At 39.0% G+C, this 23,315-nt stretch overlaps 1 protein-coding gene across 1 annotated transcript in view; it reads left to right on the forward strand.

The window, feature by feature from the left end:
• camkvb (CaM kinase-like vesicle-associated b) overlaps window positions 1–23,111 on the forward strand; it is a 40,636-nt gene extending 17,525 nt beyond the window's left edge. The window contains exons 2-11 of the mRNA XM_063474725.1: window positions 10,981–11,088; window positions 11,184–11,315; window positions 15,036–15,110; window positions 15,613–15,751; window positions 17,169–17,289; window positions 17,387–17,462; window positions 17,624–17,760; window positions 17,956–18,034; window positions 20,130–20,217; window positions 20,422–23,111. Of these exons, the coding sequence (XP_063330795.1) occupies window positions 10,994–11,088; window positions 11,184–11,315; window positions 15,036–15,110; window positions 15,613–15,751; window positions 17,169–17,289; window positions 17,387–17,462; window positions 17,624–17,760; window positions 17,956–18,034; window positions 20,130–20,217; window positions 20,422–20,784 (1,305 nt within the window). The 5' untranslated portion in view covers window positions 10,981–10,993 and the 3' untranslated portion in view covers window positions 20,785–23,111. The remainder of the gene's footprint in view (window positions 1–10,980; window positions 11,089–11,183; window positions 11,316–15,035; window positions 15,111–15,612; window positions 15,752–17,168; window positions 17,290–17,386; window positions 17,463–17,623; window positions 17,761–17,955; window positions 18,035–20,129; window positions 20,218–20,421) is intronic.
• Window positions 23,112–23,315: the final 204 nt, after the last annotated feature.

Below are 23,315 nucleotides of genomic sequence, written 5' to 3' on the forward strand. Positions count from 1 at the left end.
ATGAGTGCATTTACTAGAAGGCTGAGGACTGGCATTGACGACAGCCAGTAACTTTATAGTTATTTTGGAAATGAATTGGTAGTCAAAACTGTCCCTGACTGTCGCATCTTCTTGTGAATCTACTTTGTGCAGATTTGTGTGCATACTCAGGCACATCTGTTTTCTTTACCAATGTTAGACATCACCAATCATTTGTGATAGTATTGCTAAGACTCTTGCATTAGCCTTTCAACCTTAAATTCTCCCCAAACTTGTATTCTTCATATAATCTTTGATGTGTATCTACAAAGAGTACAGCCAAAGAAGACATACAATATGTTGTAATTCGTTACACTCACAATACTTTTGTGTATTGAATTACAAGTGACATAAAGGTACAGGAGTTTTGACAGCAGAGACATTTCTTGGGCTAAAATTAGAAATTGTAGCTGTCTCCAATGGAAATCCGAAAGGACACAAATTCTCATAGAGCATCGCACTATATGGTTTCACCGTGCATTGCACAATGGCAGGCGTGTATTCAGGCATGCACTTATATGTATACAAACAAACTATTCTCCTTCAGGTTGAATTGTCTGCAGCTGTTTCATCAAAAACAAGCTAACATTGTTTCTCACGCACTCTGTCCATAGGGAATGTGCTTATGAGCCATGTTACCTTAAGACTATTGTGCATATATATGTACTGCAGTGTCTGCACTAAAGTACCCATGGACACTCATATTGGACGTCAAAAGTGGCCATTTGGATTGCATTTCTAATAATACAGTTTGATCCTCTCAGTAGGACGTAGATATAGTAGTTAATTTTTTTATGTATGATATCTAACTCTTTGTTATTTACCTACACATAATAGAGATATAATCAGTTTTATCAGCTTTTATCAGCTATTTTTAGCTGTATGCTTTATTGGAACAGCTGCCATCAACACAACTCTCACTACTTTGCAGTTTCATTGAGTTAGCTTCACTAGAGAAACTGCACATGCAAGAGACAGCTCTACATTTTCTAGTAGAATATATAACATTGTACAAAAGTCTTGAGCCACCCCCTCATTTCATTATAATTTGTTCCAAAGGAGTCAGAGTTTCTTATAATTTTTAAAAAGTGGTCTTGAGCAACAGTTTTTCAGGGTTTCTGAAGCTCTTTTAAAGTTTGTCTTTGACTCTTTTTTCACCTCATTTTAAGTCCAGTCTTTGTACCAGTCCAATTTTTATAGGTCAAGATTAAGGCTACTAAAATTGCCTCAGTGCAAAGGTAGCTGCAAAGAACCATTCAAAATGAAGTGAACATGGCTAATTACACAAGAACTTGACTGAAAAGTTCTGGCAGCAACACATCCAAATTTGAAGTTTTTGGTTCAACTTATTGTAAATATGTACGGAGGAGGTCAGGAGAGAGTTACCACATTGAGTGTCTACAGCGTTCAACAAAACGTGTTGGAGGCTCTGTCATGGTTTGGGGAGGCATTTCACCCGGGTGGTGTTGGAGATCAAAATTGATGGAATTATGAACACAGAATCTTTTGATTTACCATGTGGAAAGCATCTGATATGCAACTAATTCATTTAACATTCTTGAATGATCTCAAACACACTGCCAATGTAAGAAAAACATATAATAAAACACTATCAATCATGGATGGCCTCTCCAGAACCTGAACCTGATCATTATTGAAGCAGTATGAGAGGATCTTGACAGAGAATGGAACGAATAGCAGCCAGCATCCAAAGAAGAGCTTTGTGTGTTCTTCAAGAGGCTCAAAGAACTATTCCTGAAAGCTACTTAATACACTGACAAGAAAACTGTCTAAGAGAGTTCAGGCTCTGCTGAAGAATAAAAGTGGTCATGCCTAATATTGACTTTCAAGCTTGTTAGAACTGTACAAACTCTGTTTTTGGCCTATATGCTGTATTTCCTTGAATGTTTGCACATTTTAATAAAGTGCTTCACCTATTTCCCATTGTCCTAACAAAAAATAAAGAAATGAGGGCTGGCTCAAACCTGCCTGTAGTATGCACATCACTGTACAGACTGTAAATATAGTAAAACAGGTATTGCATTCTAAGTACATTTTAAATAGGTTCCCACTTTTTCTGGAAATATGGTTAAATTACTTTTAATTCATAGCTGGTCTTGTTAAAAATTCTTTATAGTTTTCACTGAGTATTAAAACACTTCAAAAGTTTATCACACTTGTAAATGAACATGTATCATGAGTATAACAGTTTCTCTTGTATTCTAGAAATCACCATATAGCAAATAAAAATGCAGGAAAGGAAACAGCCCCTCTGGCAAACTAATAGAGCCAACAATTACTATTCAAGTACTAGTAGCAAAGTCAGCATCTACTCACTTGAATCCTTTAAATAATTGATGTGACCAAACCACAGTATCTCATATTCACTGTCTTCATGACAGAGATACAGGAGAAAATGGTGCAAGGAGCCATTTAAATTAGCATTATGGTGATTCTACTGTAGGTGTCTCTGTTGGCTTTATTATACTAGGTCTTTCTTTATCTGCTATTTTCTAATTTATTTATAGAATTTATTTTGGCAAGTCTCAAAATGTACTAAGCAGAGGTGCAAACACAGGTTCTTTTTGGACACTCATGCATGGCTTTGTTCCAGGTTTGAAATCGCTTCTAGTCAAATGTCTGATGGAACCTGTGATGTCATTTTTTTGGCATAGTAGAGGCCAACAGTGCCAAAAGAAACAAAGTGGAGCTACAACATGTTCCTCTGCTGCAGACTGGCTCAGAGGTCTATTTGCTATACAATATAAATATACAGATTATTGACAAAAAACAACAAAATGGTCTATACTGTGTAATGATGGATGTGCTTCTTTTGTACATGGTGGGCATCAGATGTAAAAAGGGTTGTTTGCCGGTCCTGGAAGGGTTGGAAATACACTGACCATAAAACTGTGACTCTTTGCTGTGTGTGACACAGTCCTGTCGTCTCACTTCCTCTCTAGAAGCTGCCATAAGAAGCAACTGTACTCTGATTTGTCGACTGACTCTTGTAAGGTGCAAAGTTAAGCTCGTGCTGTTGTTTGCTTAGAGTGTTTCGCCATGAAGCGTGGCTGCGAGAGAGCGATGGCACAGGATGACAGAAGGAAGTAGGAAGGAAGTGAAGTGCAAAAGTGCGCTTACTCTTGTGCTGCAAAGTGTTCTCATTCAGAGAAGAATGCAGCAGTGTGAGTCAGATGCACAGCTTTTGTTTTGAATGAATGAAAGCACATCGTCACCTATTCTTTAAAGGTGACGGAGTGATTAGGAGCCACGGCCTTCAATAAACCCTCAAAAACTTTCCATTCCTCTGTGATGCTGCGCAAACAAACGAGAGATGTAGTGGATCTGGAGAGACTAGCCCTGTGTGAGACTGATGCAGACACAGTAAGCAGTATTGTGTACTGAACTAGGATTAAAAGAGGCTGAGTAGAGAAGGCTTGTAATTATTACTGTACTGCCAGACCTGCCATGCTTCTGCTCCTAGCACACTGTTTAGCAAGTGCCCCAGGACACAGAGATTCCTCGATACAAGAAACACACGGATCACAGGCCCAGTGAGACACACTGTGGAAAATGAGACTGCCAGCCATGAATAATTAAATCAATTGTGAATTCGCCGGCTTTTTAAAACCTTTGCCACCATCTTTTTATTCTAACCCTGCTCTACACATGCTGCGGATTAATGCAACTTCCAGTCCCTTCGTGTGTTCCCTGTCTGCTATTATTACCCTGCCTTCCTCCTCTTGTTATAGAGCTCTCTGGTCCATGCTCTTCAGCTAGCCCTCTAAAGGTTGAAACAGCAAGATTTATACAGCGCCTTGCCATTTTAATTAGTGCAGTAAAAAGCCCCAGAGACATAGCATGCAAACTTTTTTTTTTTGGTCAACATTTCTAAGAATTCATTTCCCTTAAAGTCAAAATGAAAAAAAAAAGAAGATGTAATTCTTGTGCAGTGCAGTAATGAGGCAGAGTGATGATGTTGCTGATGCTCTTCCCCACTGAGTTTTGGAGAAGTACTTTTATGAATGCACTCATATGCCACTCAATTAATGCGGCTTGAACTGTATACTGTAAAATACCTTTGAACTGGTTTCCATCTTGGCTGGCCCATTTTTCTGGGAATAGTAGTATCTATTATTCTGGCCTCTATAACAGACGCACTGCCGGGGTCACTTACTGCTGATGTAGATTTATTGCATAACATCAGTATTCCAACGCGCCTGCTGGCCTTTCAGTTACTCTCAACACTAATGGATTGTCTCGGCTCTTAGCTGAAACTGTTCATAAAAGTTCACTTAGAGTTGGGCAGCTTTACATTAATGGATAGCAAATGATTTCAGTGCAGTGTCTATATTTGCCTGTATCTTTAATTCATAATAGCTACAAGGGCAAAATTGCACATAGGTTTTGAGTTAGAGTACCATGGCTGGACTGCCTTCATGTCATTTTAATGATTTACTTCCTGTAGCTTCCATACACCTGCTCACCCTTCACAGCCGACACTTCCTTTTGTTTTATGTGTCTACACCCGACTTGAAAAGTAACTGCTTCACAGTCTTGGTGTTGCTTAAAATTATTATTGCACCTTCAAAACTTCACACCTGCAAGTAAAATCAGGTTTCTTTTTTGAATTAGTAACGTTTCACTTAGAAAGCAGACGTGACAGATGAGATTTGCAGAGCAATTGTTGGTCATTTTTTTAATATAGCACTCGTCTGACCTCTGAGATTGTGTTTAACATAAACATAAACAGAATACAGTGTATGCCACAGGTCGGCATAACAAGGAGCATAAGATTAGACAACACCTGGGTTAGTAAAAATGTTGATACAGTTATCGATGTGAGTTACAAAGACAGGTTGTTAAATGCTGAATTGAATGTCTGTAGACACTGCTTAGGACTGGGAAATGTGCTCTCTGTTTCAGTGCTTTATATTGTTCTACTGTCAGTCAGGACGCTGACAGTCTGTGTGAATCTCAGTGAAGGTAGGATTTGAAAAGAATCTTGAAATCATTGTTTGAAAGTCGTGAAAACATGAAGGAGTCGATAAATTCTTACAGAAACTCAAAGTTAACTGTAGCCAGAGTGTTATTTATAAGCCCATTAGTTTTCCATTGTTTTGGCACAGCTAAAGCTAAGGGCTTTCAGACCTGACTTGCTGCAATCCAACAGATGTGCTTTCTATTAGCTTTCATTGTTTATGTTTGCTTCCACTGCAAAAAGAATAGTTTCCTTGCACTGTGTGCGTGCAATAGAACCTTTCTGCTCAGATGGAGGCTTTATTAAGACTTACACAATTGTCATTGTGCCCATCTGTGCTGCCCTTATCTTCTCTTTTTAGCTGAAAGCAAAGTGCTCTCACAGTCTTTTGGGCAATCCCAGGAGATCAGTGAGGATGAAAGAAAACGAAGGTCAAGAATGTTTATTTCCAAAAACCTAGAGAGGCGCGTCTTTTTGGACTCAGGCTCCAAACAATCTTTAGGAACATGGAGAATGGAGAGATAATGAGAGACAGAGAAAGAGGTGATATTTTATCTTAGCCTTTTCAAAACAGAATTAGTAGTTTGCCCACTTAAGTAGTGTGCTTGAGGGACTCAACATGGACGGTATTTGTATTAAAGAGTTTTGACCACTTATTCATATTATCTCCTGGTTATGTTTGCTACCTAAAACCTTCAGAAAAGGATTAATAGTAAATGATTGGACTGTGACTGCAGAGCTTCAGTGAAACAGGAAATGGTGAACTGGGGAGAGTTGAGAGATGCGGCTTGGTTGGCACACATTACCAAGAGGAAAAAGTTCACTGAATTTAAATCTGAATTTGAATGGACTAACATTTATATTCATATATGTTTACTGACCACTCAAAGCACTTTACACTACAAGCCACATTCACCTTCTTACATACACTTGGGATGAAGCTACAGGGAGCTAGCACAGATGCAGAGCATGCAAACTCTTCATAGAAACTTGCTACAAGCACCACACTGGCAAATGTCTGCTCATTTATATCTTCAGTTGATGCAGAAGAACATTTGCATTAATTTGATCTATTTCTTGCTGCATGACAAACAAAAGTGGAAAACTCACATCTGTTTTTTGTTACCCATTTAATAAATACCTGACTCTTTAGCTCTACTTTGCTGACCAGCTGGTTGCTAAATTTTTAGTGAAATGCTCTAATGTTTAATAGAACATTTCACTAAAAACAGCTCCCTGCTGTTGCTGGAGTTGAGAGCCAGAACAGTAAAGCTATGGGGCCTTAAAATTTGCTAGAAGATGCTAACATGAAAGCTAACCTGAAACTGCAGTCAAATCTTTGTTTTTGTGATTTTATTAGTACAATGACATCTTTCAAATAGACATTGTCTTCTGATTCAATGTTAGCATAAGCAAATAAAATAGTGCAGCTCAGGTGCTTCTGCAAAGGCCAAAAGGTTAGTTTATTTATTTGAATTAGCTTACAAATGGACAGCTAGCCACTTAGTTTTTAATGAAAACCCTTAACACAATTATCTGGACTACATATATTTATTTCTTCAGTAATGGTAGACATTTTAGTGTGGAATTCTTTGGACTTTCTTTTGGAGCCAGCCTCAAGTGGCTGTTAGCGAAACTGGAGCTTTTTCGCACTATGATATTAGCTTCATATTTCATCACTGGTGGTTGTTGCTTGTCTCATTCTGGCAAAGCTACTTCTGCCATTGCATAAATATGTCAGTCAAAACCAAACTGAAGAAAGATGGAGTCTAATTTTTTTTGTCTTAGGTGCGGCATAAAAGCTTTTTATATTTCTTGATCCTGAAAAATGTTTTCAAATGAGAAATGTGTGATATTAAAAAGATATGACACAGTTTTCAATCATGTGTTATGCTGTTATTCTTATATAAGATGAGCAGTTATGTGTGTAAAATGTGGTTTGTGCATAACTGTTGCAGTTTAGCACTGCTTGGGTTCACTTCAGTGAAGTATGTAATGGCCTACAGTCAGCACAAGCGTAATGTATGGGATCTGATCTTTACTGTGCATCCTCATCTAGTAGCTACTGAGCCAGAGGGAGAGTAAGGGTGTGAAAGAACGCCGCACAGAGAGTCAACAACTAAACATGAAGTGAAACGTATATTAAAAACAAGGAAAAAATGGCTCACTTAAGTAAGCTAACTATACCAACTACTTCCCTGTGGAGTAACCCTGCATTATATCCCAGTAGCAGCTAAAATAATCCCCCCCCCCTTATGTGCTTCAAAAAGCACTCTCAGCACTGCCTTTAGTCTAATCCCAGGCTTTTCCAGGCACTGCAAGAGTTTCATCAAGCACAAAAAAAGAAAAACGACTCATTTCCTGATGGCCTTGCCTGGCTGAAGAAGGTATTGCACTTGCTTAATAAGCCTCCATCTTTTTTCACTATCCATCTTCTGTCCTGTAAATCCTCACAGCACTAGCAGAAATTCCTTGGTGATATAGCACTGTGTCCCAAGGTGGGCCCACAGCAGAGTCACAGCACACAGTGGCACATAAAGCATTAAGAGCCATTGACTGGTGCTCCCCAGAGGCAGATAACAGTCAGAACACGGGGCGATAATGCTTGAATGTTGCTGATGCCGGTCGATTGAAATGGACCCATTATGCAGCCTCTGTTATGTGATATGGCAAGCATCCTGCTATTTCTGCTTCAAGTGCTTGACAAGTTCTTCTTCCATTACATTGCTTCATGAGTTCTTTGAAGAATTACATTATCTGGTGTTGAACTTTTTGCGGATGTTCTCCCTTGTGCTTCTTATGGCTTTGCAGGCATAAAGTTTTTCAAAAACCGCAAAGGTTAATTTTCTGGATTACTTCATGCAATTCATTTCTCAAAATTGTGTGCCCACTCTCTTTTTCTCGTGTGCATTTTTCCTAGAAAGTCACGACTGTGGCTACTTGCTGAATGTAAATATTTCCTAGCATAATGTATTTTTCTGACGTGTTTTGCTCTTTCTCTGTCTGCTAAACCTACTCAGAAGGTCCTCCATTTAAACCACCATCCCTGCAGAACTTTCCTTTCATCTTTGCAGCGCAATTTTACTGACCAGAGCACTGATATACAATGTACTGAGAGTGAGAGAAAGAGAGGGAGCCAAAAAAAAGTCAGCTCCTCTCACTGACTGCACAAGTCAGTGTTGTGCTTCAGTTAAGAAAAGGAAGTGAACTGAGCACAAAGTTTTCTCTTCACAGTTTTCTCAGCTGAGCCTTGTTCATTTAGATTGGATTAGATTCATTAGATATCAGAAGCTGCAGAAGACAAATTTCCTTCTTACATAGTAAGGAGGTTCTCATTTTCCCTACTACCCTGCATCACAAAGTGACAATACAGATGGTTGTTTCATGGATAGGAAATATATTTTTATACTGTATGTTCATCTCTAGAAAATGCTGTTCAGGCATTTTCCACTACTGCTTTACATTCCTAGTTTTCCAAAGAGAATATTTATGCGAGTCCAGTCAGCAAGCATGCAGTGTTGTGCTTGCTGGCCCCGAAGTGTCTGCACTGGATTAATAAGTAGTATGATTCCTTTTTAAAAACACTAGTAGACACAGAGAGAGCCACTGTTTTCTCTCAGGATTTCTTGAATATATCAAGGGATTTCATCCACATTCTTGCTGAGTCAATTTCTTTTGGTTTTTGAGGGCATTTTTCCTTCACATTGGTTGTTAAAAATGACGCAAGGGAGCTATTCTTTAACACTGCTTTTAACCACTGGAGGCAGTGTTGCCAATCAATGAGCACAGTCCTTTAAGCGGCTCCATTTCTCAGGTATTAAAGGTGCTAAATTAGCCAAACACAACACTACTTGTGTTTTCACACAATTTACTATTATGTGATATAGAGGGCATTACTCAGGCAGATACCGTCACATAAATCTATAGAGTCTATGGGGAATGGGGAAAATAATGATAAAATAAGTTTTTGGTTTCCATTTGTGGTCCACTTTTTTTGCTCCAGGTAGTTTATTAAAATTATTTTTCCAACAGTTAAACACATAAACATATGCAGATAAGTGTACAACATTGCTCCCACCCCTTCCCTCCCACTGATGCCAAATCTCAAGTGAAAAACAGAAAATAAAATAGTAATATATACTCAGCGTATACGCAAAACTATAGGCATGTAAGACAATGGGTCACTCAACATAACAGAATCATGATTCCATATCACAGGATGACATATTGTCAATATAATTAATGAATGGTTGCCAGGAAGAATGGAATTTTCCAGCACATCCTCTGATGGTAAACTTAATGTTTCACAGATGAATGTGGCTCATCACGTCTCTAAGCCACTGGCCAAATGTTGGGGGCCGAGGGTCCTTTCACTTCGTGAGAATAAGTCTTCTGGCCTGCAGAGAGGTGATAGAGGAAGTTTATTCAGGGATGATTCAGAGGGAATCACACCAAACATTTAAATCAGAGGGGTTGGGTGGATCATTTGTTCTGTTATTTTGGAGTAAGTCTCAAAGGTTGAGCTCCATCCATGTAACTTGTGTAAAACATGTAAAACATGTGCAGCAGAGTGGCTGGAGCTGTCTTACCCAGGCCGCATGTGGGGTCCAAATCCATCTTGATTCTTGAAAGTTTATCCTTAGACCAGTGGAGATGATGTATAACCTTAAAATGTATAACAGATCGTCTAAGAGACAGTGATGAGTTGGAGATATTCATTGAAACCTGTAGCCAAGTTGTCTCTGGTATTGTTTCTCCCATCGATGCTTAAGGCCCTCTAAGCTACTCAACTTGTAGTCATTAAACACTGTATACATTTTACCAATGATCTTTTTTGAGTCAGTTTTGTTTTTAAGTATCAGGTCCAGCAGAGAAGTGGAAGGGTGCATAGGGAAACACTCAGAATTAGATGAGACAAAACATCTAATTTGCAAATATCTAAAAAAAAAAAAACTGAAATCAACGTAAATTAAACTTTTGAGACAGCTCTTCAAAAGAAACAAACCTCTTATCTATATACAAATCGTTTAAAGACCGTATCCCACACTCCAGCCAGCCGTGAAATGCTTCATCCATAACCGAGGGTGTAAACAGGTGGTTTTTCCTTATTGGAGCACCAAGTCACAACTCAGTAAGATTAAAGGCTTTTCTGAATGAATAACAACACGGTTGTATGTACATGATGGTTTTTAAGTGGTCCACCTTTTGCCCCAATGGATTTTTTTTTAATCATAGAATCCTTTGGTAAAAATAGCAATAGAAAACTGTGAAAACAACTCACCTCCACCCCCCCAAACAAAATACAAAACCAAACAAACAGTGCAGACGAGTTTGAAATTTAAACTATTAAAGAGAGTCACAGAAACACTGTAAAGCAATTAGATATTCAAGTGCTGATTTAGAGCTTCGAAAATACTTGAATTCCCTCAACACCCTCTCTGAGCCCCAGGGTGCTCTGCCTGTAATTGCTGGTTCCCTTTCTTGATTGGAAATGCTTCAGTTGTTGCGGGATTCACCTTACTGGGCTCTGTGTTTGTATTAGCCGCTACTCCTGCTGCTCCTTGACCCCTGTGTTTTGTACGTTTCTGCCCACGGAAAAGTGCTGGTATATTCAGTGCAGACTTTTCTAAATTATGAGATGTAACATAAAGGTAGGACTGTGCAGCAGTTATGCCTATTCCTTTATTCTTATTAAATCTGGATCATGAAAGCTCTGTTTAGCAAGTTTAAAACAATCTGTTGCACTCATACAGCCTCTGGTGACTCTTTAGCGCTCACACTTTGGAAATGCTTTCTCAGCATTACTGGAATAATTATTTTATGTCTGAGGGAGGGATATGTTGCAGCCAAGTCATCATCCAGTGTAAGATTAAGGATCTGTGTGAAGGAATAAATCAGCAGTAGTTAGAATGACCTGACAGATTGAAATGATTTTAATCTTTATTCTTATTTATTTCATTCTGTCTTTTTTTATACCACAGGTCAGGAGTGGCCATGCCATTTGGCTGTTTAACAATCGGGGAAAAGAAGGATTACCACAGTCCTTCAGACGTGACAGATAAATATGACCTGGGTCAGATCGTTAAATCGTAAGTATCTCAGAAGGTTTTTGCTTTTGAACTTGAATTTCCTTATTCCATTTTGTTGTTTAAGAAAAACTGAAGTGCTGTGAAAATCTTTTCAGGGAAGAGTTCTGTGAGATATTCAGGGCCAAGGACAGAACTACAATGAAGATGTACACATGTAAAAAATTCCTGAAAAAGGATGGGAGGAAAGTCCGTAAGGCTGCAAAAAACGAGATTGCCATATTGAAGATGTGAGTTTTTCATCCGATTCATCTTGCTATGTGACTCTTGCTTTATATTTAATTTTACTGAAAATGATTTCACAGAAAACATCTTTTTATGAAGAAGAAGAAACAGCTCAGTGCTCTTTAAGAAAGCAGAAAAGTGAACTTCATTCTGCTGAGTGATCATATGCAGTCACTTTTTAAAAGCCTTTATTATCAGAGATTTTCCTTCAGCTTCTCTTTGATGATCTGACTTTCTGGTAAAGCCCACATTAGCATAACCTGAGCCTTATCAAACAATTTGTCGCTGTCAGCAAGCAAAGCAGTAGAGTGAGATTACCATAAAAGTGCTTTTTTTTTTATAAGGAGCCTTTGAAAACACCGACTATTCCATTCAAAATTAGACTTTAATAACAGGGATGTGCACTGCATCCACATTTCATGTTGTAGTCATCAATGAAGGGGGTTGAGCAGTAAGACGACAGTGTCAAAGCCTGTGAATAATTGCTGGCAAAACATCAAATTACATTTTGAAGAGACAAATTCGGGCTGACATTACAAAAGAAAAGAATGAAAATGAAAAAAAAAAAAAGATTACTCCTTCAAGTTATCTACTTCCATTTTTTTTATTGTTACTCAAGATAACGTTCAGTTGTATGTTCTGTCAGTTTAGCTTCTTCTTGTTTAGTTTCATGTTTTGGTGCCCCTGTAAATATCCTGGATTTGAGATTTAAATATCAGTTTAACATGTGACGCAGCCATAGTTTAATACGGGCAAAGTAACCGATCTAGTAGTAGATCTAGCACACATCTAGTTGGTTTGGTATGGAAACATTAAAGAGGTATTAATGATCAAAGAACTGACCTCACAGGCCATTGTTCATTCTGTGGGCTAGTTTCAGTCATTGTGCAAAGATACTGTTTATGAGGTTGGGGAAACCTGCAGTCAGCTGAGACTGAAGAAGTCACTTGGACGAGTGGTGAAACGTTTCTCCCACTGAAAAAGCTAAATCCAGTTGAACAGAATTCTCTTTTTCTCTTACCTGGATGATTGAGCTTGCATCAAGACATTGGGTAGCTACTTAGATTTGCATGATCCAATATCATTTTTAAATATTATATACTATTTTTTTGCCACTGAAATGTAGCCTTAAAATTCCTTGCCAGATTTGCTCAACAGCATACACCTTAGTATCTTTTGGAAATGTTTTTGTATCATACTGTAAGATATAAACTATGTCACTATGAAGCTGGACATTGTTCATTTGGGGGTGTTTAAGGATTGACTCACTTTTGGAACCAACGTCAGGTAGCCCTTCCAGGAAGTGCAGTTTGTGGCATCATTGATTTTTGTTTTTTTATTTTTTTTTGCCACTTGTTTAAAGCTAAACTAAATATTCCAGTCCTAAACAACGACAGAAAAAATAGTGTATATCTGCTTTCATAAGTTGTTACAGTAGCTGGTAGCTGGTCTGTAATCTGCTGGACTGCATCTACTTTCTGCCATTTATTTCATGGCAGGTTTGAAAAAGAACATTTATATAACACATAATGAATATGTGCTCTTTAAAAATTCTCCAGTACTTCACAGCTCGTGTCTGGATTCTGATTCAGACATGTAAATTATGGTTACGAAACACAACACCTGTGATGCACAATGAAAATCATTCATAAATGTCCCAAATCTCAATTTTCCATTCACAAAATTAACTTTGAGCTTGGAGTGAATGAATAGGGAAGCAATTAAAGACAGAGCTTTAGCAGACTTCCACAGTCAGCACTGTGGAAAAATGATCATGAAAATAACCAGTAGGCTCGTGAATTTCCTTCAGAGTTTCTTGCATGTTGCTGTGGTTGTTGAAGGCATAGTCAATGCTCATGATATACAGTGGGGCAAAAAAGTATTTAGTCAGCCACCGATTGTGCAAGTGCCCCCACCTAAAATGATGACAGAGGCCAGTAATTTGCACCAGAGGTACACATCAACTGTGAGAGACAGAATGTGAAAAAAAAATCCATGAATACACATGGTAGGATTTGTAAAGAATTTATCCGTAAATCAGGGTGGCAAATAAGTATTTGGTCAATAACAAAAATACAACTCAATACTTTGTAACATAACCTTTGTTGGCAATAACAGAGGCCAAACGTTTACTATAGGTCTTTACCAGGTTTGCACACACAGTAGCTGGTATTTTGGCCCATTCCTCCATGCAGATCTTCTCCAGAGCAGTGATGTTTTGGGGCTGTCGCCGAGCAACACGGACTTTCAACTCCCGCCACAGATTTTCTATGGGGTTGAGGTCTGGAGACTGGCTAGGCCACTCCAGGACTTTCAAATGCTTCTTACGGAGCCACTCCTTTGTTGCCCGGGCGGTGTGTTTTGGATCATTGTCATGTTGGAAAACCCAGCCGCGTTTCATCTTCAAAGTTCTCACTGATGGAAGGAGGTTTTGGCTCAAAATCTCACGATACATGGCCCCATTCATTCTGTCCTTAACACGGATCAGTCGTCCTGTCCCCTTGGCAGAAAAACAGCCCCATAGCATGATGTTTCCACCCCCATGCTTCACAGTAGGTATGGTGTTCTTGGGATGCAACTCAGTATTCTTCGTCCACCAAACACGACGAGTTGAGTTTATACCAAAAAGTTCTACTTTGGTTTCATCTGACCACATGACATTCTCCCAATCCTCTGCTGTATCATCCATGTGCTCTCTGGCAAACTTCAGACGGGCCTGGACATGCACTGGCTTCAGCAGCGGAACACGTCTGGCACTGCGGGATCTGATTCCCTGCCGTTTTAGTGTGTTACTGATGGTGACCTTTGTTACTTTGGTCCCAGCTCTCTGCAGGTCATTCACCAGGTCCCCCCGTGTGGTTCTGGGATCTTTGCTCACCGTTCTCATGATCATTTTGACCCCACGGGATGAGATCTTGCGTGGAGCCCCAGATCGTGGGAGATTATCAGTGGTCTTGTATGTCTTCCATTTTCTGATGATTGCTCCCACAGTTGATTTTTTCACACCAAGCTGCTTGACTATTGTAGATTCACTCTTCCCAGCCTGGTGCAGGTCTACAATACTTTTCCTGGTGTCCTTCGAGAGCTCTTTGGTCTTGGCCATGGCGGAGTTTGGAGTCTGACTGTTTGAGGCTGTGGACAGGTGTCTTTTATACAGATGATGAGTTCGAACAGGTGCCATTCATACAGGTAACGAGTGGGGGACAGAAAAGCGTCTTACAGAAGACGTTACAGGTCTGTGGGAGCCAGAGATTTTCCATGTTTGAGGTGACCAAATACTTATTTGCCACCCTGATTTACGGATAAATTCTTTACAAATCCTACCATGTGTATTCATGGATTTTTTTTTCACATTCTGTCTCTCACAGTTGACGTGTACCTCTGGTGCAAATTACTGGCCTCTGTCATCATTTTAGGTGGGGGCACTTGCACAATTGGTGGCTGACTAAATACTTTTTTGCCCCACTGTACATGTTTGAGATATATGCCCATATGGATACATCAGATTACTCAAATCTGCTTATCTATGGGAATTTAAATATGTCTTGCAGTTTTTGTCTTTTCCTTTCTAATTGTTCCCTCTCTCAGATTTCAGAATGCATGTTGTTTATGTGCATTAAAATTAAAAGGTATTTACATTAGCCTTCTAAAAGAATGAATAGACTCAGATCTTATCTGATATTTGACTTGATTCTCTTCTTATGTTTTTTGACACATCTTTTCAGGGTAAAGCATCCCAATATTCTCCAACTGGTGGATGTCTTTGAGACCAAAAAAGAGTACTTCCTCTTCCTTGAACTGTGAGTTCTGATGTCTGATGAGCCAAGGGAAAAGCTTTCTGCTTGTCTTGACCGTAACTTAAACTTGAAATGTATCTGTTTATATTGTTGATACTTGTGGTGAATGAGCCCAAGGTCCTGTAGATAGAAGAACAGCTCGGACTTCCAGTCACTTGGTATTCATTGTGAAATTAGCTATTCCATGATTTTGTAATCTTATGTACTGTTTTCCATGGAATTCCAGAACATGGGATTCTTTTTTTGTGATTTAAAAAACTTTTGGTTATACGGAAATCTTTTATGCAATTTTGTTAAATAAGAATCAAATTAGGATGCCTTTATTTCAGTTTAAATTACAGATTTATTTTTTTCTTTTTTCTAAACTGTTAATAGTAGAGAGCAAAGGAAGTAAAAGAATAGGCGAAGACAGAAAGGTTTTTAGTAAATCTTAAATTTAAACTGTTTGTTAAAGCTTTTACTCCTGAAATTAAATTGCATTCCTAATTTCCAACAACTTCCACAGTGCAACAGGCAGAGAGGTGTTTGACTGGATCCTGGATCAAGGCTACTACTCAGAGCGGGACACCAGCAATGTGGTACGCCAAGTGTTGGAGGCGGTTGCCTACCTCCACTCACTCCACATTGTTCACAGAAATCTCAAGGTAATATGCTTCAGGATATCAAGTCGCATCATCAAATCAGAAGTATTCAAAACAACATGACTGTACTGGAGTTCATTAAAAGAGACAAGAATATACAAAGACTATCATTTTTAGACACATCTAAATGTCCTCAATTAATCAATTAAAAGCTGTTTTCATCACATTGAAAAAAAGAGTACGATGTAAAAAGGTTTTTTTTTTTAGGTTTTACTAAATGGCTAAATTACTTTTCCCTGAAAAACCAAATTGAAAGACATTTCTGCACCGTTATCAGCTTTCTCAACAACAAACCTCAGCTTAGAGAAAAGGTGTGCAATCCAAAACATCTGCTTCTTGGAATTAATTTCCCTTTCTGCCAAGCTACCTGCCTACTGTGCATAGTTGACAATTGTTCCACCCTCTGACAGCTGCCTCCTGCAGCGGGATGTTGCACACACCACTTTTCTTTCTTAAAAATGACGTATTTAATCTTATTACACTGAAAAATGGCGAGTTTCAGGTTTGTTTTCTTAAGAGAGCATCTCATGGGTTATGTATGTCCTTCACTAGAAAGCAGAGTGCAGGCACAAACATCTAGTATTATTTTCCCCCCAGTGCTATGTTTGACTAGTTTTCAAATTCACATAGGCCACCTCCATGTGATGCTGGTACAAATGTGTTCATTTGTAGATAACACTAAGGAAACAAGACTTTCAGGATCAATGACGCCTTTTTGTTGACTTGTTTTTCTGTAATGTTGCTTTTTGGTTGTCTTTTATTGTTATTAAAGCTTTTGTTGTCTTTATTCTTTTATTTGAATTTTTTGTTTGCTTGTTTTAATTTCACTTTTAAGCATTGCAACTTTTTCTTCTTCATCTTAACTCACTAGTTTAATTGTGTTCTCTTACTTATCAGTGAGACATCCGAAAATAAATCTCATATGAGATAATGTTTAGTTCTTGCAGCCCCTTGTTGATAAAGTCAGCATTTTTCTACAAGATAGCATCATTGCACCATGATAGCAAGATAGCAGCACCTTTTCACCAAATACCTCCAAAAATAATGATTATAGGCTTCATAAAACTAAGACACTACAATATAGTAACCATGCCAAACATTAGCTAGCGTTATCATTATGAGCGTGTGAGAGGGATAGCATTAGCATGTAGCTAAAAACCACTGTCTTGCAACTCATTAGTATGCAAATTTGAGACAATTAGAGAACGGTAGTTGTTGTATGATTTTGGACTTTTAAATGTGTGTCAGTGACAAATGCTGTGAAAACTGTTGAAATCCCACTTCTTAATACATAATTAAACATTTACATCTTTTAAGTCTTCTCTTTATTTTTGTTTTGAAACCACTGGAAATTTAAACTCGCTTTTTTAATGCCTTTAATATGAATATTACATCAGCTGCAAAACGTCACTTTTCACAGTTGGAGAACCTGGTTTACTACAACCGCCTGAAGAACTCAAAAATAGTCATCAGTGACTTCCATCTTGCCAAGCTGGAGAACGGACTAATCAAAGAGCCCTGTGGGACGCCAGAGTATCTGGGTGAGAATATTAAATTTCACAACATGCAAATGAGACAGTGCTTGTTCTGGTTTACAGACGTGTAGAAATTTAGTGAATGTCTTTTCTTCTGGTGCAGCTCCAGAGGTAGTTGGCAGACAGCGATACGGCAGACCCGTGGACTGCTGGGCAACAGGCGTCATCACGTATATTTTGTAAGTTATGTTTATTAGACTTAAAGGCTTATTCTCAGTCACATGTGGAAATTTGATTGATCTGTAATGCTCTGTTACAGCATAAGCTTGTTTAAATATGGGATGAAGGCTTTTTTTGGGACTCCACATATTCACTCTTTTTTCACTCTATCCTACATCAGGCTGTCAGGCAACCCACCTTTCTACGATGAAACTGATGATGATGATTATGAAAACCATGACAAGAACTTGTTCAGAAAGATCCTAGCAGGAGATTATGAGTTTGACTCTCCGTACTGGGATGAAATCTCTGATTCAGGTACTTTTAGGATAAAGATAACATTGTGAAGCAACACACTGACAGCTTGCTCGGTAAACATTTCAGATTTGGAGAGTTTTTTCCTCTTCTTTCCGCTAGAGTGTTCAAACATATGTCATATTTATGTTCTCGTCTGTCTGGGGAATATACCTGTTCTTTGTTGAGTTTCTTCTGTACGATATTTTTCTTTGACAGCTAAGAGTTTGGTTGCTCGTTTGATGGAGGTGGATCAAGACCAGAGACTGACAGCCCAGGAGGCTATAAACCATGAATGGTAGGCAACGGAGCTTTGATAAATTGTGCATTTAAATGAGAGGACTCTGATCTGACCATATTAATTTGATCTGAAAGACTTCTCAAAAGTTCATTTTGTTTTGTTGGTAGAATCATGCAAAGAAACAGCGGTTAACGTTTCCAGGATTGTTACTGTCCTGAGCATTAATTGCACTTTCTCAGTACACTCTCTGACAGTCAAATTATGCACAGGTGACAGCAACACATCAAGCAAAAATATTTATTATAAATGTTTCTTTAAGCATATAGATGTTCACTATAGGTGCAACAATATTTGTGCAAAGTTTGATTCAGATTAGCCCACCTGTTAGGGAGCAGATAGGGTACAGACAGATATATATATATATATATATATATATATATATATATATATATATGCCACACATTCACCAGTGTGTGAATGTGTGTGTGAATGGGTGGATGACTGGATATGTAAAGCGCTTTGGTGTCCTTAGGACTATTAAAGCGCTATATAAATACAGGCCATTTACCATTTACCATTTATATATATTAGGGGTGCAACAATACACAAAATTCACGGTTCGGTTCGGTACTTTGGTGACACGGTTCGATATTTTTTCGATACAAGAAAATGTTCATGCTTCTTTAATTTGTCATTTATTAAAATTATAAATATATATTTTACCTCTAAAGTACAGTTTTTAAATGTAATGTTGCTGAAACAACAAAGTAATAAAAAAATTAATCTGATGGAGAAATCCCTCATCTTTGGAAAAGAGAGTTTCCAAAATAAAAGCTATACTATACCCTTCTTCTGGGCTATATTCTTAGCAGCATATTAAGCATATCAGGTCCCCATAAGGAGAATCATGTGCTAACAGCTGTCTAAATGACTCGGGTAAAGTTTGTAGCATGGTGCTTGTTGTTTTTGTGTGCTTCCACTTGTCTTTGCACTAGGATGATGTCGGCGTAAATGTGCAGTCATATTCATTGTGTTCCCACTAGTGCTGTCAGCATTAATCTGAAATGACGTTAACACGGCAAATCTCCGTTAACGAGCTACCGCGGATCGACCCGTGCTTGGGGCTGGACGGAGTCAACACATTAACGAGCAAACTGCGCTAACGCACTAGTTCCCACCCATGTAATTGAGCATTGCATGGCACATCCGACATACTGTTTTACTTTTGTCCATGACGCGCTTACCTTCAGGGTCATACTTCACATGAAGACCAAAATAGTTCCAAAAGCCAGATCTGAATGCGGGCGGGGGAGGTTCAATTTGCCATGTTGCAATGAGCTTAACTTCTGTCTTGCTAGCTTGCGCTGCGCTCAGTGGATCTGCGCTCGACAGTGCAGCCTAGGCGGAGTAGTCGAACGCAGATCCACTGAGCTCTCAACACAGACAGCATCGTCAGAAGGAAAGTTGATAAAATAAATTAAAAATCTTGTATTGTTCGATACACATGCGGACCGAACCGAAAGCACTGTATCGAACGGTTCAATATCGATACGAGTATCGTTGCACCCCTAATATATATATATGTATATATATATATATATATATATATATATATATATATATATATATATATACATACATACATACATATATATACATATGCTATGATCATTATACTAAGATTATTAGCAGACGCACTGGCTGCGTCTGAGACAAAGATCAGGCACAAACAGTCTTAAAACTTGGTTCCCTGAAAATATATTGATTAACATTCTTCTGAATCCCATTTGCATGTCTAAATGTGCTTTAATTGGAGTTACCTGTTACATTTCTCTATAAATATAATCTCATGTTATCAATTTGACTTTATCACCTGTATACAGTATTTTTTTAGCTTCCCAGTTACCACTGCTTATTTATATTTCACACTTCTAATCTATGAACACAAATAGGCTGTCAATGCCAAACTCCTGAAGAAAAATACCCAAGATAAAAATGATCCTTAAAGGTTAGTTCGTCCTTAGAAAAGTTTGCCAATCGATAAAACAAACAGCAAATTGAGTAATACTGTGCGTAGCAGCCCGTGGCACACGAAGGTAGGGTAATGTGAATCTCTGTTGTGAAGTTGTATTTCTCCTGTTTTGTGCAACAGGATCTCTGGTGGTGCAGCCTCAGATAAGAACATCAAGGAAAATGTGTGCGCACAAATAGAAAAGAACTTTGCCAGAGCTAAATGGAAGGTAAGCCCTTTTGTTCTCTCTTTCTGGAAGCTTTTTTTTTTCTTTTTCAAAAAGTTCGACAATAGTTCTACTGTCTTTGAACAAGGATATACAGCAGCACGGTACAGTGTTGTGTAACTGTGAGTTGCATTTTTTTTGGGGGGGGGGGGGGGGGGGGGGTTATAGCACCAATTTGAGTTCAGTTTGATCTTAATTCTCCCACAGAAAGCTGTTCGGGTCACCACCATCATGAAGAGACTGAGAGCACCTGAGCACAGTGACGCAAAGGCAGCGAACCCTGCAGCCGGGGCCCCAGCAGACTCCACAGCTCCCCAGGCTGCTGCCGATCCTCCTGCTCCTTCATCTGCCATGGCACCTGAGGGTTCAACTGCTCCGGTCACAGAGCTCCCCGCCGGAGCGGAGAAAAGTCAACCGGCACCAGAGACCTCGGCCGGGGTGGCGCCCTCAGCCGAAGACCAACAGCAGCCCAGCCCGGCTCCACATGGGGACGAGCCCACATCGCGTTGTAACGGTGAAGCTTCAGCTGCCCTTCACACACCTGCTGAAGCTGGTGATGAGCAGGGTTAAAAACCAACCTCCCACCCCCGCCCCCTGTTTGACTTCTGCAGTCCCCACCAACTCCTGCACACTGTACATTAGCTGCTAGCATGGTGACACTGACTGTGCTTCTCTTTCACTTGCAGCATTAGTATCATCTCATGGAAGCTGTGTGCTACCTTTCCTGAGCCTGACTGCTACGTTGCCTTGGCTTTTTCTGTTTTTTTTACCCACGTAAGGTGCTTTTTTTTTCCTGACCTCCCCCAGTGTGTGTCAAATTATATAAACAACAACTTCTCAATCTTTAGTTTTAGGGCTAAAACAATTTGCTGTCAAGCTGTGGCTTGCAGCTAACTTTTTCTTTCCATTTCTTCTCATAGTGATAAGAGAATAATGGAAGACATAATTGTGCTGAAAACAGCTTTGATTCCTCTTTAATGAGCCAACCTGGGAAACTTCTCCCTGCAGTTATCCTCGCAATTCCAGTATTTGTTTGTAGAATCGGTAGAAAAGTTTTGCTTCTTAACATTCGCACCTGAAGAAGATCACGAGCACCTCTCTCACTTGACACATATGGCTATCTTTACCGTCTGTTGTATTCTCCACTTACCAGTTAACGGGCTTTAATCAGCGACTGGGAGTTTTTAAGCCAGTGTTGTGTTTAGAACGAGGCAGCTTCACACATAAGCACACACAGACACTATGTTTCTTTGCTAAGTTCCTGCTCAGGAAAGAACCTCATAGCTGTAAGTGTAAAGATTCTGTACATAGAGACCTTTGTAGAAGTAGCCAAAACAGCATGCTTTCTCACTTTTGCTGTTCATTTTACACCCACTTGGTGGATAAAGATGTGCTACAGCCAGCTTTGTCTTATCACAGGCCACAGCATTGTCGTCTCTTGCCACAAGCCATGTGAAGGCTAATGTTCTTTTCAAAAGCATACTGTACATTACGCTATCAACTACTGCTGTTCCTTTGGCGCCCCCGCTGTTAATGTGAAACAACCCCACCACTCTTTTCCCCCCATTTTTAGATAGCAGTTCTATGCATCCAAATTTTTTTGTAGCTTTTCTTTTTTAGACACCCATCTTTGACTTGTTCAAAACATTTGTGTTCAAATACCGACTCAAAATACTTCATGCACTGTGGTGACTTTGCTGTAATTAGGGCACCATCACTTACTCTTTGTTGACCTGTATTGTACTGAGATGTGCAACCACATATTTACACTGTTTTTTGTTTTTTTACTATTTCTATTATGTATTTGTTTAAAACTTTATGTACATGATCATTTTGCTTTTTTCTATGTTTCTTTTTATTTATTTGGCTCTTACTCTCTCTTTTTATTTCATAGATTTTTCAGCTTATACTTGATAAACAGTAATAACAATCTCATCTTTTCTTATCACTGATCCCCTTGAGTATTAATAATGAGCTACAGAAGGAAACCTCTGTAATCACTCTAGTGGAGTTAGAGCAATATTTGACTGGCTGCAGAAACTGTGATTCCTGGTGTCCTTTCGATACAGTCCACGTACCTGTAAGTAGAAGTCTGTAGTCCTTTCTCAGCTGTCAGGCCCATGAGGGCCACTGACCTACATAGACACTGACATATGGCTGCTGTCAAATTAATATGTGTCTCGATGGGTGGACTGTAAGTTCCCATGAGCCCGAAACGTGGGCCACATGAAGACAGTAGCCACTCTGCCAGTGCTATGACTTAATTCAAGTGTAGTATGTCATGGCTTATGCACAGCCAGCTTGTCTGATTTCCCCACTCTGTTGTCAAGAATATTTACTGTGCACACCTGTCAAATTATATAATAAAAAGATATATTTCTCCATTTGAAACTAAATGGGAAGAAAAAAGAAAAGGTTTACTATAGAATCTCAAGTTTGACCTTTTTTTGTTACAGTCGTTTACTCATAAAAGTATCTCTTTGAATGTGTTTAAAGTAGATTAGTCGAAGCATCGTTCAGATTGCATCACCATCTTTCTTACATTGTTTAGGATGAATATTTCATCTTTAAGAAGATGCTTAGTCAGAAAGATATCAGATGTTTTTTTTAATGTGAATAGATTATTTCATGTAGTGTGTTCTCTTTGTTTAGATGGCAAATAAATACCGTTCATATACTGTTGCACAATTTGAAGCAATGCTTTTTTCCAATACATACTCATAAACCTTGTATTTAATAACCCATGTCTGTTCATTTTGCCGAGCACTTCCAGGTGTATTTGTAGATGTGATGTTGCCAGGACCAGTGGTCATCTGTAGGTCCTGTCCTGCATTTGTGAGCTCTGTACTGTACTCCTTGACTGAGTTGATGACTTTGATGGTAATAAAATTGGATTCATCTGTTTATCCATGTGCGATCAGCTCTTATTTCTCGTCCAAGCGCAAAGATTGTGTACAGCATCTTTCAAACCAGTGAAGATTATTTTGAGAAAACGTGGGAAAGAGCCTGCGTCATTACACTCTGCTTTCCCCCTAACCCGGAGGAGAGCATCTGTGTTACACGCGCTCAATTAGCACCAGCTTAGCAACCATCCTCGTGGG

The sequence above is a fragment of the Pelmatolapia mariae genome, linkage group LG5, assembly GCF_036321145.2.
Source record: "Pelmatolapia mariae isolate MD_Pm_ZW linkage group LG5, Pm_UMD_F_2, whole genome shotgun sequence".
Lineage (NCBI taxonomy): Eukaryota > Metazoa > Chordata > Actinopteri > Cichliformes > Cichlidae > Pelmatolapia > Pelmatolapia mariae.